At 33.4% G+C, this 14,625-nt stretch overlaps 1 protein-coding gene across 11 annotated transcripts in view; it reads right to left on the bottom strand.

Moving 5' to 3' along the window:
- Window positions 1–239: 239 nt before the first annotated feature.
- PPP1R12A (protein phosphatase 1 regulatory subunit 12A) overlaps window positions 240–14,625 on the bottom strand; it is a 145,656-nt gene continuing 131,270 nt past the window's right edge. For 7 of the 11 annotated variants that reach the window (XM_036459317.2, XM_036459314.2, XM_036459321.2 and 4 more), the window contains 5 exons: window positions 14,123–14,258; window positions 11,262–11,366; window positions 8,519–8,566; window positions 4,707–4,757; window positions 240–2,452 (listed from right to left, as the gene is read on the bottom strand). In XM_036459317.2, coding sequence (XP_036315210.1) covers window positions 2,366–2,452; window positions 4,707–4,757; window positions 8,519–8,566; window positions 11,262–11,366; window positions 14,123–14,258 — 427 coding nt within the window. In that variant the 3' untranslated portion in view covers window positions 240–2,365. Of the gene's footprint in view, window positions 2,453–4,706; window positions 4,758–5,495; window positions 5,527–8,518; window positions 8,567–11,261; window positions 11,367–12,733; window positions 12,866–14,122; window positions 14,259–14,625 lie in introns of those variants that run through there. The other 4 variants (XM_045588282.1, XM_036459316.2, XR_006742880.1 and 1 more) reach the window with 3 other exon arrangements.

Genomic DNA, 14,625 nt, shown 5'->3' on the forward strand with positions numbered 1-14,625 from the left:
CTTTATGTAAAATATATAAACATTTGTCCAAATTGGTACACAGATTGCATAAATATGGCAATTAAGACCATTTACAGATGTGCATGTACAATGTTATGCAAATTGTCACAAAATTACAATTTCAAAAATTATTCAAATTGGAATCAAAGTAAAATAATTAGTGAAAAAATACCCATGCAGAATTTAAATGTCTCAGAACAAAATTTAAAATGTCTCAGTAAAAGTTCACACATTTAAAATAGTTTTATTCATTTTATTTGTATATGTCAAAATACATTTTTATTTCCAAAATAGTGGGTTTTGCAACTAGTTTCATGCAGAAACAAGGTCTGCTCAATACTACCAATAAAATCAATATAGCACAGTAGCTGTTCAGTTTTAGATACAAAGAATAAATAACCTAAATACAAAACACTAAAATATTAGAAACATGTATTTAATCATTCTTCACAGGCATCCAAACTTCACAAATATAGTCCTTAGCATGCCTAACTGTTGTGCAACCAGAACATGTTGCAGTCACTCAAACTGATCAATTATCTGGATATTTTATGTCCATATAAGACCATGGAAATTCTCTATATTCAGACCCACCATTCATACAGTTCAAATATAACCAAAAATAAAATTCCCACATCTATCCTTGTACCTTTAAAAATCAAGAATCCTGAGCATGGTAGTAAGAGCATAACCTTCTATCTTCATAAAACCAATCGAGAGAGAGGACTTGAAATCCAGCTTACCAAAACACCTTTTCCCAACCCCAAAGTAATCTAAAATAGGCAGTAGAACACAATGACCTTTTAAAATGAAGGGGTACAAATTCACATTTGATATAGTATACAATACAATCAATATTACAATTAGCTACTATAAGCTTTACAATGTACAATTTATTCTAATGGCTGAACTGTTCAGTGGTTAAGGAGACAGTTATGTGCCCAAAAGATGTAATATTTTTGCATGGTTTAATGAAAATATAAAAGCTATTTTTGTCCAAATAAAAGCCATCTCCATTATGTACTTGGTTTTGCTTTTTTTTTTTTTTTTTTTTAAAGGCCACTGAAATGTATAAAATGGTCTGAACATCATGGTGGTATAGAAATCAATGCCTCTTCACATGGCAATAACAGTGCATTTTAACATTAACTCACGGTTAAGTCTGCAAATGATTTCATAGCATTACTTTGGCTAGCACAACAGTTTTAGACAGCACTCAGATAAATATCGGTATGTGAAATGTGAAGCATTACCTACACAACTTTAATTATGGTTGAATACTATCAAATAAGAACTGAAAATAAGTAAAAGCACTTTACAGTAGAAAACTTTTATAAAGATAGGACTCCACATAATGTGTTACTTTTAAAGTTTTTATATCACATTGTTAGCAAATTCAGTTTTTAACACTATGATGGAGTAGCCTACTTCTCATTAACAGACATTTGAAATAAGAAAATAGTCAAGCATGCCATATGGTGTTCTAAAAATCAAAACAATACACTTATTTATATATACAGCATCACTTAGTACCTGCTAAAATGAATGTGAAGATTATAGAATCTAACATCTTGTTCTACAATAATAAAAAACAAACAAAAACAAAAAAGTGACCAATGAAGGCAGAAAACAGGACTTAAAAAGAACCTAACCTCAACTGACTTTAAAGCATTCATATAAGAAATAAATGCAATATTGCACAAATAGTGAAAGCAAATGTTCCACCAAGCAATTCAGTTCCAGGTGGGACACAACACAGCATTCGCCTAATACATGAGTCTAATACATGACAATGACCTCAGAAGAGCAAGTGTTCTTTTCTGTAAATGAAAAAGCCGTGAAAACACAGAAAAGTCTGCCACATGAAGTGTTATAAGGAAAAACATACAAACCCAAACTTAGATGTAAAGCAAAAAAAATTTAAATATCGAAAAACTGGAAACAGTGGCACATCAAAATGTTGAATAACTGTCTTCTGTGAGAGCTGCAAGTTTTTGTTGACACAAAAGTATTTATGTACAACTAAGGCTTACTGGTTAAATATCTGAGGCATATCTGGCCTTGAACACTTTCCTTATATGCTGGAGCTGTAAACAAGTTTTCTCAGTCTTTAAAAAAAAATCTTCTCAGCAGCTGCATTAACATGAAACAATGGTCTTGATACAAGGAAAAAAAAAAACCAAAACAAAACCAAAAAAAAAAAAACAACCCAGAAAATTTAAACAAAACTCCAAGATAAGAGGGCATTTGGCAGGATATCCGGAAATGACAGTCTGCAAGGACTCTTCCCAGGTTTCCAGTGACTGTCAATTATGGTCCACTGGGTTACTAATATGTGCAATTCCATTATTTGCTGCTTTTTATTTTATTTGGAAAGTTTGCTTATAACTCTGATCAAGGCCCCATTTTCGTCCTTTAGCCTCTGGTTGTCTGCTTTTAGGTCTGGTAACATCTACAAGGGGAAAAATGAAGAAAACGTTTTGCTTCAGCAAAAATATAAAATATTATTCTTAATAAATGTTATATTTTCACCACAAGACACATGAACAAGCTTTGTCAGTTATATATTTTTCTAGTGGCTAAAACATATAGCAGGAGGAAAAAAAACTAACCCCCAACTTGTGATGCTCATTAGTTTAATAAATGATGGAATGAACAGTTTATTCTCCCAAAGTTATCAGTTGAAATGTACTAAATCACTTGATAAAATGACCCACAAGCACACATATTAGAACAGCCAAGAAAAGGAAGCCTGTTTTTGTTAGGCTAAAATGGAGCTGAAAGGGAGCTCCTTTAAGAGTTCCTGTCCGTACTAAATCAGGGCTTTTTGCTCAATTTACTTCAGACCTCAAACCATAACACTTACATATTTCCTCCCAAAATCATCATATTTGGGAAAGTTTTGAGGGAGTTAGACTTGTTCTAAATTATTAAAATTCTTTAAAGGATTCACCTATGGTACTAAGTTTAAGTGACTAGTACAATGTCAGAAACTAGGTGCTCATTAAATGACAACAAAGCAATTATTACTATTATGAGATAGAATAAAATAACTTATCAGCAAAAGTAGTAAGCCTGTATTTATAAAAATGTTCAAGAATAGAAAAAATAACCAGTTATTTGGAGCAAACAGAGAAACACACCCTCACATTCTCAAAATAAAGCAAATCCATTTTCTGTTTTACAAACTGAACGAGGGGGTGAAAATATTATAAGTGACATGGATTTTCCACCAAGTAGAATGATTTAAATTACATGTGCTCTGCTAGATTTGCTAGGAAATGGAACAGCTTATATTTTGGACATTAAAGCATACTTTTCAAGATATTTAGCAAAATATAGGTGAAAAGTTAATTTTATGTGGACCCAACCAATTCTTACCTGTGTTTGAAATGTATGGATATACTAAAATACAGTAATCTGAAGTTTATGTATGAAGTTTATGTATTAAGAGAACTAAGTGAATATTAAGATGGCCCTGACTGAAAGTGACATTAATCTTCAGCTTCAACATATATTGTGTACAACACATTCATTACGTTATGTTCCATTTTCTTTCTAGTTAAGAATTTGAAATATAACAGCCATATTTTTAAGCCCTAAAATATTTGTAGAGCCAAAATGTGTACAAGCTTTGTGAAAGTGCAGACAAGTCTTTTACTTAAATTCCAAAAATCATTCCCTAAGTTTACTGTAGTTTAAATATAGAATTAGTGACACTTTCTAACATTCTGAGAAGCCATGCATAATTAAGGTTATATGATAAGCTCCAGACAAAATGGCATTAATTTGTAAAAGTGAACTCAAGACACGCTTACTAATACAAAAACACCTGCCTGGCTCTACCAAGAAGAAATGATGAAACTATAAATTATAGGTTCACAGACTGCAGTTTCCTACACAACCCTGAGCGCTTGGCTACCACTCTTGTCAAGGCCCTATTCTCAGTCAGCAGTCGTTCATTTAACTCTCTCAGAGTTTGAATTTGCTTTATTTGATGCAGGTTCTGCAGGAATCAGAACATAAAGAAATAAAAATAAAAAATAAGAAAATGGAAAAGAGTACAATAAAAACATAAAGAATCACAGACAATGAATATAAGAAAAATTTAATTCTTAAAAAATATTCCATGAGATCTACAAAGATATACAGTATAGTTCTAAAAGTCCATATCAAACAAAATGTAATACATAAGCAAATAAAATCCAAAAAATTTTTCTACACAGGCACTCAATAACAATGTTCCAAGAAGTAACCAAATAATTTACTAAAACATCTTGAAATTCTAGTTCTATGGGCCCAATTTCCTATTCATTACTTTTAATTCATAGCATGAAAGAGATATTTTATGCAAGACAATGTGATAAGAGTTAATTAACAATGCTGTTTTTTCTTTTTTTGCAAGGAGTGTTCCTTCCTACATTCAAAACAAATAGTTATTTCCACAGGAAATGCAGAATTTGATAAAATACAGCTCTTAACATCAAAAGTTCCACAAAAATTGATTCACAAAAACATGTGTGTCAAGTACTTTCTAGCCCACCTAAGACCTATTTTAGGAAGAAAGAGAAGCTTGGATATAGGTAAATACAAATTGCATAAACAGCCTTGAGAATAATTACTGTGAACATAACACTTATAACAGTACTGTAAAATTTAGTTTCTAAACAGCACTATGTCTCATAAGTAGCATGGTTTATACTTACTTTGAGCTCTTCTTCCATTTCAGATATTCTTCTTTCTAGAGCTCTTCGTTCCTAGATTAATTTAAAGTAACAATATTAAGTATATAATAATTATATTCTTACATTCTCTTCTAAATTGTGAAATAGTGCCACTTGAGAATCAAAAATCAAATCAGGAGCAGTGTAGAAAAAGATGTGATGCCAGTGATGTGTAAAAAGAGCTTTCTAAAATTTGAGAGAAAGAAATATGAAAGTCATTATTTGCATTACTTTCTGTAAGCTCTTTTTTTTTTTTTTTTTTTTTTTTTTAAAGCTTTGACTTTCTGGTAAGATGCTACATAACATTTTAGCTCATATAAAACGCAAGGATAGAGTAAACTAATACGGAAGACTTAGGATTGTATAGGAAAAACAAAAACAAAAAACTCACACAAAGATGCAATTATTCTACAGTGATAGAAGCAGAAAAGCCAGAAGCAAACGTGCCTAAAATATCTGTACTTTAAAATTTCAATAGGATCTATGAGAGGTTCATCTCTTCCATCAAATTAATTACTATCCATTATTTACTCAACTGACTTCATAGCTTATTCAGTTGATACTGTATAGCATTAATGCAGTGAACCTAATGAAGAAGCAACTGCAGCATTTAGGTTAAATTACCTTATTTCAAAAAGTGACAGGCAAAGGCAACATACATTTTTGCAGTGTACTGTTTTATTCTCCCTCAAATAATAAGCATTCTAAGGTGTTATGCAAAAAAGCAAGCAGCAATAATTAATGTGCTATAAAACTTTGGTTAGGTCATACCGCCCAGAAGATACTGACTCTTGCCGGTCACCTTTCAGATACAAACCATTTAAATTTAGTTTAATCATACCGAAACTGCTTCCAAGACATTCTTTCCCAGATTAATAATTAATGTTCATATTTAGTGAAGCCATACATTTACTGTAAATGTTAATATTTTTAAGGGTATGTAATTAAAAAATAGATGGAATCTTACTAGTTTGATAAGTACCATGTTATTCTATTATCAGCATGTTATTTTCTAGAAACAGACATTTCTCTACTTAATAATACAGTCATGACAAATTTATAAAAAACAATGCACTTCTCAAAATACTAGGACATATGTCATATTTAATTCTCATAAATTTTTGAAATATCAGAAATAGCATAAAAGTATATTTTCTCCTACTGATAAGTAATTTTCTCACCACCTCAATTTTATTAGGTGACCTCAAGATTTTAACTACTTGGTGATAAAGACAAGAACACCATACTAATTGCCTTGTTGCCAAACTGACGACCATATAGTTACAGGAAATTCCTGATGTCTGACAAATAAACTCACTAACATTAAAATATATGTTATGAGAAAATGCATGTAAAGTGCTTACCCCAGAATCTGCACTTAAGAAAGTGCTGAAGGAATATTAGTAGTTATTATTAATACTATGACTATTAATGTCTGTTAAATTGAGAGTGAATTAGCTACTTTGTAACTTATTTGCATTTGACAGACAGAAGAGGTCAGGTGAAAATGTCAGAAAACAAAAATATGTTATCGTGTGCCTAAGCTTAGGAAAAACAAAGGATAAACATAAAAATATCAGTTCTCTCTCATGATAGGTTGATAGATGATTTTATTTTGCTAATTTTTTTGTTTTATATATATATATATATATATATATATATATATATATATATATATATATATAAATAAATACATTTCATTAATTTTTTACAGAGAGGAAGGGAGAGGGACAGAGAGCTAGAAACACTGATGAGAGAGAAACATCAATCAGCTGCCTCCTGCACACCCCTACCAGGAATGTGCCCGCAACCAAGGTACATGCCCTTGACTGGAATCGAACCTGGGACCTTTCAGTCCGCAGGCCAACGCTCTATCCACTGAGCCAAATAGGTACCAGCAGATAAATATATATTTTTGATTAAATTATCTGCCTTTTCATCTCAACCATAATATGGATAACAGAAAAGTGAGTGGTTTTTATTTCTGTTAGATATAAAATTCAATAATAATTCTATTGTGAAAGAATATAATAACTAATATTAAATTTAATAAAATAACCGATTCAAATTTTAGCAGTTATACAATAGTTTACATACACACACACACACATACACACTTTTTTATTGACTGATTTGAGAGAGAGAGAGAGAGAGAGAGAAACATTGCTTTATTGTTCCACATATTTGTGTAATCACTGGTTGATTCTTGTATGTGACCTGACCAGGGATCAAACCTGCAACCTTAGTGTAACGGGATGATGCTCTAGTCTAACCAAATAAATCACTTGTCCAGGGCACCAAATTTTTTAAAATGGTCTAGATTGAACAACCCTCGTTGGTTTGGCTCTGTAGCTAGATCATCATCCTACAGACTGAAGGGTCCTGATTTCTATTCTGGTCAAGGGCATACCCCTCAGTTGCAGGCTCAATCCCCTACTTTGGTCATCTCCTGCCCTGGTCGGGTTGTGTGCGGGAGGCAACCAATCAATGTGTCTCCCTCACATTGATGTTTCTTTCTCTCTGTCTCTCTCACTCCCTTCCACTCTCTCTAAAATCAATGGAGAAATATTCTTGAGTGAGGATTAACAACAACACCACAATGGACTAGACCATAATTTTTAAAACTGCTGCAAGCATAATAAAACAAGTAGTTATTTCAAGATACAATTTAGTAAATGGCATAGACATTAACAGACTTTGTTTATTTATGTACTCTGTATTTTAGTATAATCTCTCTTTTTTTAGTCAGAATGGTAAATTGGCTATTTTTAAAATGGAATGAGAGAAAATGTTTTTATATCAACTGCTTCTAATTATTTATTCTTTGATCTAGAGATCATAGATACAAGGATATAATTTCTTCTCTGCTTGAAACCTTATAAATCACAACTCACTTGTATTATAGACACTCTTAGAGCACTTGTCCCTTAACTTTTGATCATTTATACATTATCAACTGTTCAGACTAAACTTGTAGTTATTCCTATGACTCGGAACAATAAAAATAATAAGCAGAGAGAAATGAAAATATCATAGACAGATAAAAAATTATAGAAAGACATAAAATGGCAAAAGAATTTCTTTATAATCATTTTTTTGTTTAAAATATTTTACTTAAGTTAATATTTAAATTAAAATAAAATTAAGTATTATTATATTAACTTTTAAAAGAATTTGAAAATGATACTCACTGAAGCTTTAAAAAATTTATTTTAAGAATGAAAGTATTTTAATTTTGCAAAGAATTCAACTAAATGTATACATGATTACAATGTTTTTAGTATATTACTATCAAAAATCAAAGAGATAAATGGCATCTCAAAAATATCAGATTCACTATCGTAATGTGTGTTTACATTTCAGAATTAAGGCAAGATATTTTTAATCAATTAAAATAATGATATGACAAATTAAGTCTTATTTAATAAGACAATTTCACACCTACAGATACCCCACAGACACCCAAAGAAAGTAAGCTAGAAAACATTCTAATTAAATTAATGAGTATTAATTTAAACTTATTAAAACTACCATCCACAAAAACTAAAGAAAAAAAGACTGTTGCTTACACAAAACAATAAAGTAGGAAAACGATCTATAATAATAAAAACATAATATGCTAATTAGACCAGACGTCCTTCCAGACAACCTTCTGGACGAAATCAGGGCTGTGAGGGAAGCCTGTGTCCCTGGTGCCAGAGGGAAGCTGGTACCAGCAGCTGGGGAAAGGAAGGCCTATTCTTGCATGGATCCCATGCATCGGGCCTCTATTATTCAATAAAATGGACACTTACCCTTTTTTCCATTTCCAATAGTGACCTATCAGTATATCTTTCTTGTCTCTGCAAGAAGAGTGAGAAATATATAAGGCATATAAATGTAATGAAAAATAAAGAGGGTGTGTGTGTCATTTCAGTTGTTTATTGTTATAAATCAAATTCAGAATTTCTATCATGATGAAACTGTTTCAGCTAATCCTTATTTCTTTCTGAAATTTAAATTCATATTTTAATTGCTAGAAATTTAAAACAAAGGCTAATATAACAGTTGATAACATAAAATGAAACCTAAAAAAGCTTAAAAGATTGAAGAATTAAATTACATTCAAAAGCACCTGGAATAAATCAGAACTAGATGGAACAATGCCATCCAGTAGACATTACATAAGTCTTAGATAGAAAATTAGTATTTTATTGGGGATTTTTTCCCATATAACATTTTAGAAATGTTATGATTAATTTACCAATTTCTTAGGTTAAAAATCAACTTTTGTTAATATTTCTGATAAACATTCCAGATGCTTTATTAAAATCAAAATTAGTACATGTGGTAAATTGACATTTGATAAAATTTATCAAACCAGTTTCTGATAAGTTAGCCTATTTCCTTCCCTTGGAGACTGTATATGGAAGAAAGTGGCTAGGCTAAGGCAGAATTCAAAGACTTTAGAGTCCATGGGCTACATACTATCAAATACACCTAAATTTCAAGATTCTTAACAGAATAATAGTTACCAAATCTCTAGACCTAAAGCTATTTTCAGAAAACTAGTTATGATATTTTAACATACAGAGACTCACTAAGACTAAGCTACTAATGCAACCTGAAGAATGATGGCATTCTAGTTTACTATGAAGCTAGGATAAGCCAGCAAGTTTTAACTTGTATAACATTCTAAGTTGTTGACACAACACTATGAAATGTGTTTGTTTACTTCTGTGTATCTTTCCCCCTGCCCCCACTTTTTAATTAAAAATATACATATATATTTTTATTGATTTCAGAGAGAGAAACATCAATGATGAAAGAGAATTAATGATCAGCTGCCACCTGCATGCCCCACAGTAGGGATTAAGCTCGGACTTGTGCCCTGAGAGGGAATTGAACTATGACCTTCTGGTTCATAGGTCAACTTTCAACCCTGAGCCACACTGGCTGGGCTCCCTCCCATTTTTATGAGACTGACGCGCTACCTACTGCGCTAACGAGGCACCTCCTCCCATTTTTAAAAATTAAATTTATTGGGCTGATATTGGTTAATAACATTATGTTAATTTCAAGCCTACAATTCTATAATACATCACCTGAAATCGTGTCTCCGCCCGTTAGCATTTTTTGACCCCATTTACTTCTGGTAAGCACCATACTGATTTGTGTCTAAAGTTTGTTTGTTTGCTTTGTTTGCTCTGTGTATCTTTATAGTAAAATCTCATTAATTAATGAAATCTGAAGAGCCTTCATAACCTTATAAGGTTAGCTTGGATCCTAGAATTTTAATGCAGCTTGCGTTTTGCATGGACAATTGCTTTACAACATAATAATGGCTAGCAACAACAATAAAAAGTGGTAACAAGTATAAGTTCAACACAGAAAATAAACTTTAAAAATTATGAAAAAAGATGAGTGAAAAAAGCAACCAAAGAAAGTATGCAGTATCATTTATTGAACTGGAGATATTTTAATTAGTGCTTTCCAACTGGATTCTAAGAGTTGTATTGAGAAATGTGCTTATGTTAAAAAAAATCCCATGTGAAATTTAAGCAAGTTTATTTTCTTAACAATGACAGGATCCCTTAGAGCTTTTGACATATAAATAGTAAAAGCTCTGAGATGTAGAATATATAGTATTTCCCAAGTTTCTTGGGTCACAAGCTTTTTTTTTAAGTGGGGGCAGGAGGAGGAGGAGAAAGGAACGTGCCTATTACTGTCCCCCAGGACTAGTGTTCTGAAAAAGAGCTTGGGAAACAGATCCTAAGCCTTACACATCTTAGAACAAATGAACAGGGTTTTTAATTCTCCTTGGCTATCCCAATTTTCTTGTCTAAAATACTCTCCTCTAGGCTACTGCAAAGAAGGCAAAATGAGTTATAACTACAATTATCTTCTTCCAGTATTACTATATCAAATCACCATTTTTTGAATAGGAAATATTTATATCAAATAAAAATTAGTATAAAGAAATGTTATAACTTTTAGGAGATTCTGTACAGATGCTTTCAATGACTTGCCACATTTGGCATTCTGGAAATAAACACTTAAATCCTTCATATACCACAACATAAGTATTAGAAGGCTTAAAAATATTTAGACTTTCCATTATGAGGCTATACGTCTATATTTTTAATTCACTTTAAAAAAAAGTAGATGAGCCAAAACCGGTTTGGCTCAATGGATAGAGCGTCGGTTTGGGGACTGAAGGGTCCCGGGTTTGATTCTGGTCAAGGGCATGTGCCTTGATTGCGGGCACATCCCCAGTAGGGGGTATGCAGGAGGCAGCTGATCGGTGACTCTCTCTCATCGATGTTTCTAACTCTCTATCTCTCTTCCTCCCTCTCTGTACAAAATCAATAAAATATATTAAAAAAAAAGTGGTGAAATGATCATTAAGCTGTATTATATTGATTCTTTCTAATAAATAAGCTATTATCAGTAACTAAACTTATGTTTAGAACACTAGAGAACATTGCAATGCAATCTTTTGGATAGAATAAATCACAATCACTGCCTTTAGAGTAACAAAAGGAAAAAGGTTCACACCTGGGTAGCCTTTTCCAACTGCAATTTCAGATCTGTCAGTTCCATGTTTGTATCGTGTAGCTGTGCTTTCAGCTTTTCGTTTTCAGCTAGAATCTGTTCATAAAGCTATAAAAATAAGGGAAGAAGAAAAAAATTACTTTTGTGCCCCAATAGTTTAGTAAGATTTCCTATTGATTACTTCACAATATTAAAACTGATATAGAAAGATTAAGGTAACATGAGGTATTAAAGGATACATTAAAATATATTATAATGCTTTGTGGTTGCAATGCAGAGTTTTGATTACACAGGTATACTTGTCCTACATAAACTCTTAGAAACTAGCATCAGTATTTAAAATAAAAGACGTCACTAAAAAAATCTGACTTTTGAGTTTTATTAAACAAAAATTCAGTTTTCTGATAAAAAGGGACAGTAACTGCACAGTAACAATAGCTGGAACTCCGGAAACACTGTGATTTTTATTTGTGGTCTAGGAGCTTTTCTGCTATAATGCTCTCTTCAATTCCTGACAATGAGAACTATCAGTTGCATTTATCATTATATTTGTATTATTTTTACTAAAGTTAAAAGGCAAGTGAAATATTTCTTGAACACCCTCATAATGCCTGAATTTACTACTTCTTTTTTCTCTCATCTCTATTACTACCACGATAAATGGCGATACTATTTTTAGCTAAACTATTCTAACTGCTAGACTTACTCTCCTGACCTCCATATAATTTCTTTTGTATGTAGCAGCAAGTTAGCTTTTCAAAATGACAATCTCAATTTTCATAAAACAACCATTCCATTAATACCTCCACTTCATACATTAAAAAACCCCTAATGGCATCCCAATGTTCTCAGTATAAGGATATCCCTAATGAAAATTTAATTGCTTCAATGCATCAGGTACCCTTCCATCATCAGGTCTATGTGCCTGAAGTTCACTCTCTCTGGAACAATTTTTTCTCTCCCATTTTTGCCAGTTAACTACTAATCATCTTTCTGTCCTTGGCTCCAGCTTCACTTCCTTAGGAAATCCATCCCCAGGTACTGATACTTTCCTTTATACATTCACTTATAAAACTGTTTCCTTACCATATAAAACTTTATATAACTCTGCTACACACTTTATAAAACTGTTTCAGAATACTTGTTTTAAGGTACACATAGATTAGTACAGCGTTTTTCAACCGCTGTTCCGCGGCACACTAGTGTGCCACGAGATGTTGCCTGGTGTGCCGTAGGTGCAGACAAGACAAGAATTTTATAATTTTTCACTATTTTGTTTACTTAATATTTCATAATAAAGTAATTATAAAATACTTTCTTTGTGTTTATTTGATTCCTATTCAAGAGAATTACTTTATATATAGTCAATATAGGCACAGAGTTAAATTTTTTAACATTTTCTAATGGTGGTGTGCCTCGTGATTTTTTTCATGAAACAAGTGTGCCTTTGCCCAAAAAAGGTTGAAAAACACTGGATTAGTATGATTGTAATGTCTGTCTCTCCCAATACATGGAAGATACCCATACAAGCAGGGACAATATCTCCATCTACATTGCCCATGAGTGGAAGTTCACTCCTGTAACACAGTTCAGTGTTCACTTCTTTACTGGAAAAAAAAATAAATAAGAAAAATGACCGAATCTTATTCATAACGAAAACTAACCTTTCTTCCCTTGCTGGTTTGACATTAATAAAGTGGGTAATTCAAATAGCTGCCAAATACCTGGGAACATATACAAATTCCACAAGCCTTCTTTTCCCCCCCAACATACTTATTCCAAGCTCATAATATGAAGAGTTGTGACAGTCAGAATCCTTGATTGTTGACTTTCCATTTATCTCTTAATTAGAGGCCTAGTGCATGAAATTCGTGCATGGGTGTGTGTGTATCCCTCAAGCCAGCCTGCACCCTCTCCAATCTGGAACCCCTCGAGGGATGTCCGACTACCCTATCCCACTGGGATGGGGCCTAAACGAGCAGTTGGACATCCCTCTCACAATCCAGGACTGCTGGCTACCAACTGCTTGCCTGCCTGCCTTCCTGATTGTCCCTAATCGCTTCTGCCTGCCAGCCTGATCATCCCATAACCACTCCCCCGGCAGCCTGATTGATGTCTAACTGCTTCCCTACCAGTTTGTTTGCCCCTAACTGCCCTTCGCTGCAGGCCTGGGTCCCCCCAACTGGCCTTCCCGGCAGGCCCAGTTGCCCCCAACTTCCCTTCTCTGCTGGCCTGGTCACCCCTAACTGTCCTCCCCTACAGGCTTGATCACCCCCAACTGCCCTCCCCTGTTGGCCTGATTGCCCACAACTGCCCTTCCCTGCTGGCCATCTTGTGGTGGCCATCTTGTGTCCCCATGGGAGCAGCCATCTTGTGTGTTAGAGTGATGGTGAATTTGCATGTTAACTCTTTTGTTAGCTAGGATTACTTCCCCCTTAATCATTAACAGTAGTTGAGCTACCATAGTTTTTCACTTACCTAGGAAAAACTATATTCTCCTAGCAAAAGTTGTATTCCTTGGCTGCTTCCTAGTAACAAATAAAGAAGTGTGTGTACATGCTTTTACACACACACACACACACACACACACCCTGCCCCAAAGTCTTTTTTCAGCTAAGTCTCAGTATCACAGTTACTGGTCTGAGACACTTAAATGTAAAATAAAGTCTTGGGCACTTTCCCCTTTCCTTTTAAAAAACAAACAAACAATGAACAGCTATTTATATTCTACTTACCATTAATTGCTCCAAACTAAAAATTAGAGTAAGATATTGATTTCATTATGAGTTTCTAGAAATATCTCAACATACATATCTTAGCAAACAAATTATTTTAAATTAAATTTAACTAAATAACCCAAGTACCTTTTTAAAGTCAGTTGAGTCATCCTTTTCTAGCCTGCTACTGTAAGGTTTTCTTTCTTCTAAGTAACTGTATGATCCAGAACGACCCAGCAAGGAATCATACCGATCACTAGCTGATGTGGAACTGGTTTCATATCTTCAAAAGATGAGTTTAAGTCAAAAACTTTATTATAGGCTTTCACAACTTATATAAACATACATCCTAGTAGAATATATATTACAATAACTTGATAGTCCAAATAGTAGATAACATTCCCCTCATCTGTTATCTAATCAACTTTTATAATATACCAGAGGCCCTGCACAAATTTGTGCATGGGGAGGATCCGTGGCCAGCTGGGGGACGGACTGTGGGGGGTTGGCTGGCAGCGGGAGGTTGGCTGTGTGAATGCACTGACTGCCAGGGGCAACTCCTGCGCTAAGCGTCAGCCTCCTGGTGGTCAGTGCATGTCATAGTAACCAGTTGTTCGGTCTACTAGTCGTAATGGTCACTTAGATAATAA

The sequence above is a fragment of the Pipistrellus kuhlii genome, unplaced genomic scaffold, assembly GCF_014108245.1.
Source record: "Pipistrellus kuhlii isolate mPipKuh1 unplaced genomic scaffold, mPipKuh1.p scaffold_m20_p_3, whole genome shotgun sequence".
NCBI lineage: Eukaryota > Metazoa > Chordata > Mammalia > Chiroptera > Vespertilionidae > Pipistrellus > Pipistrellus kuhlii.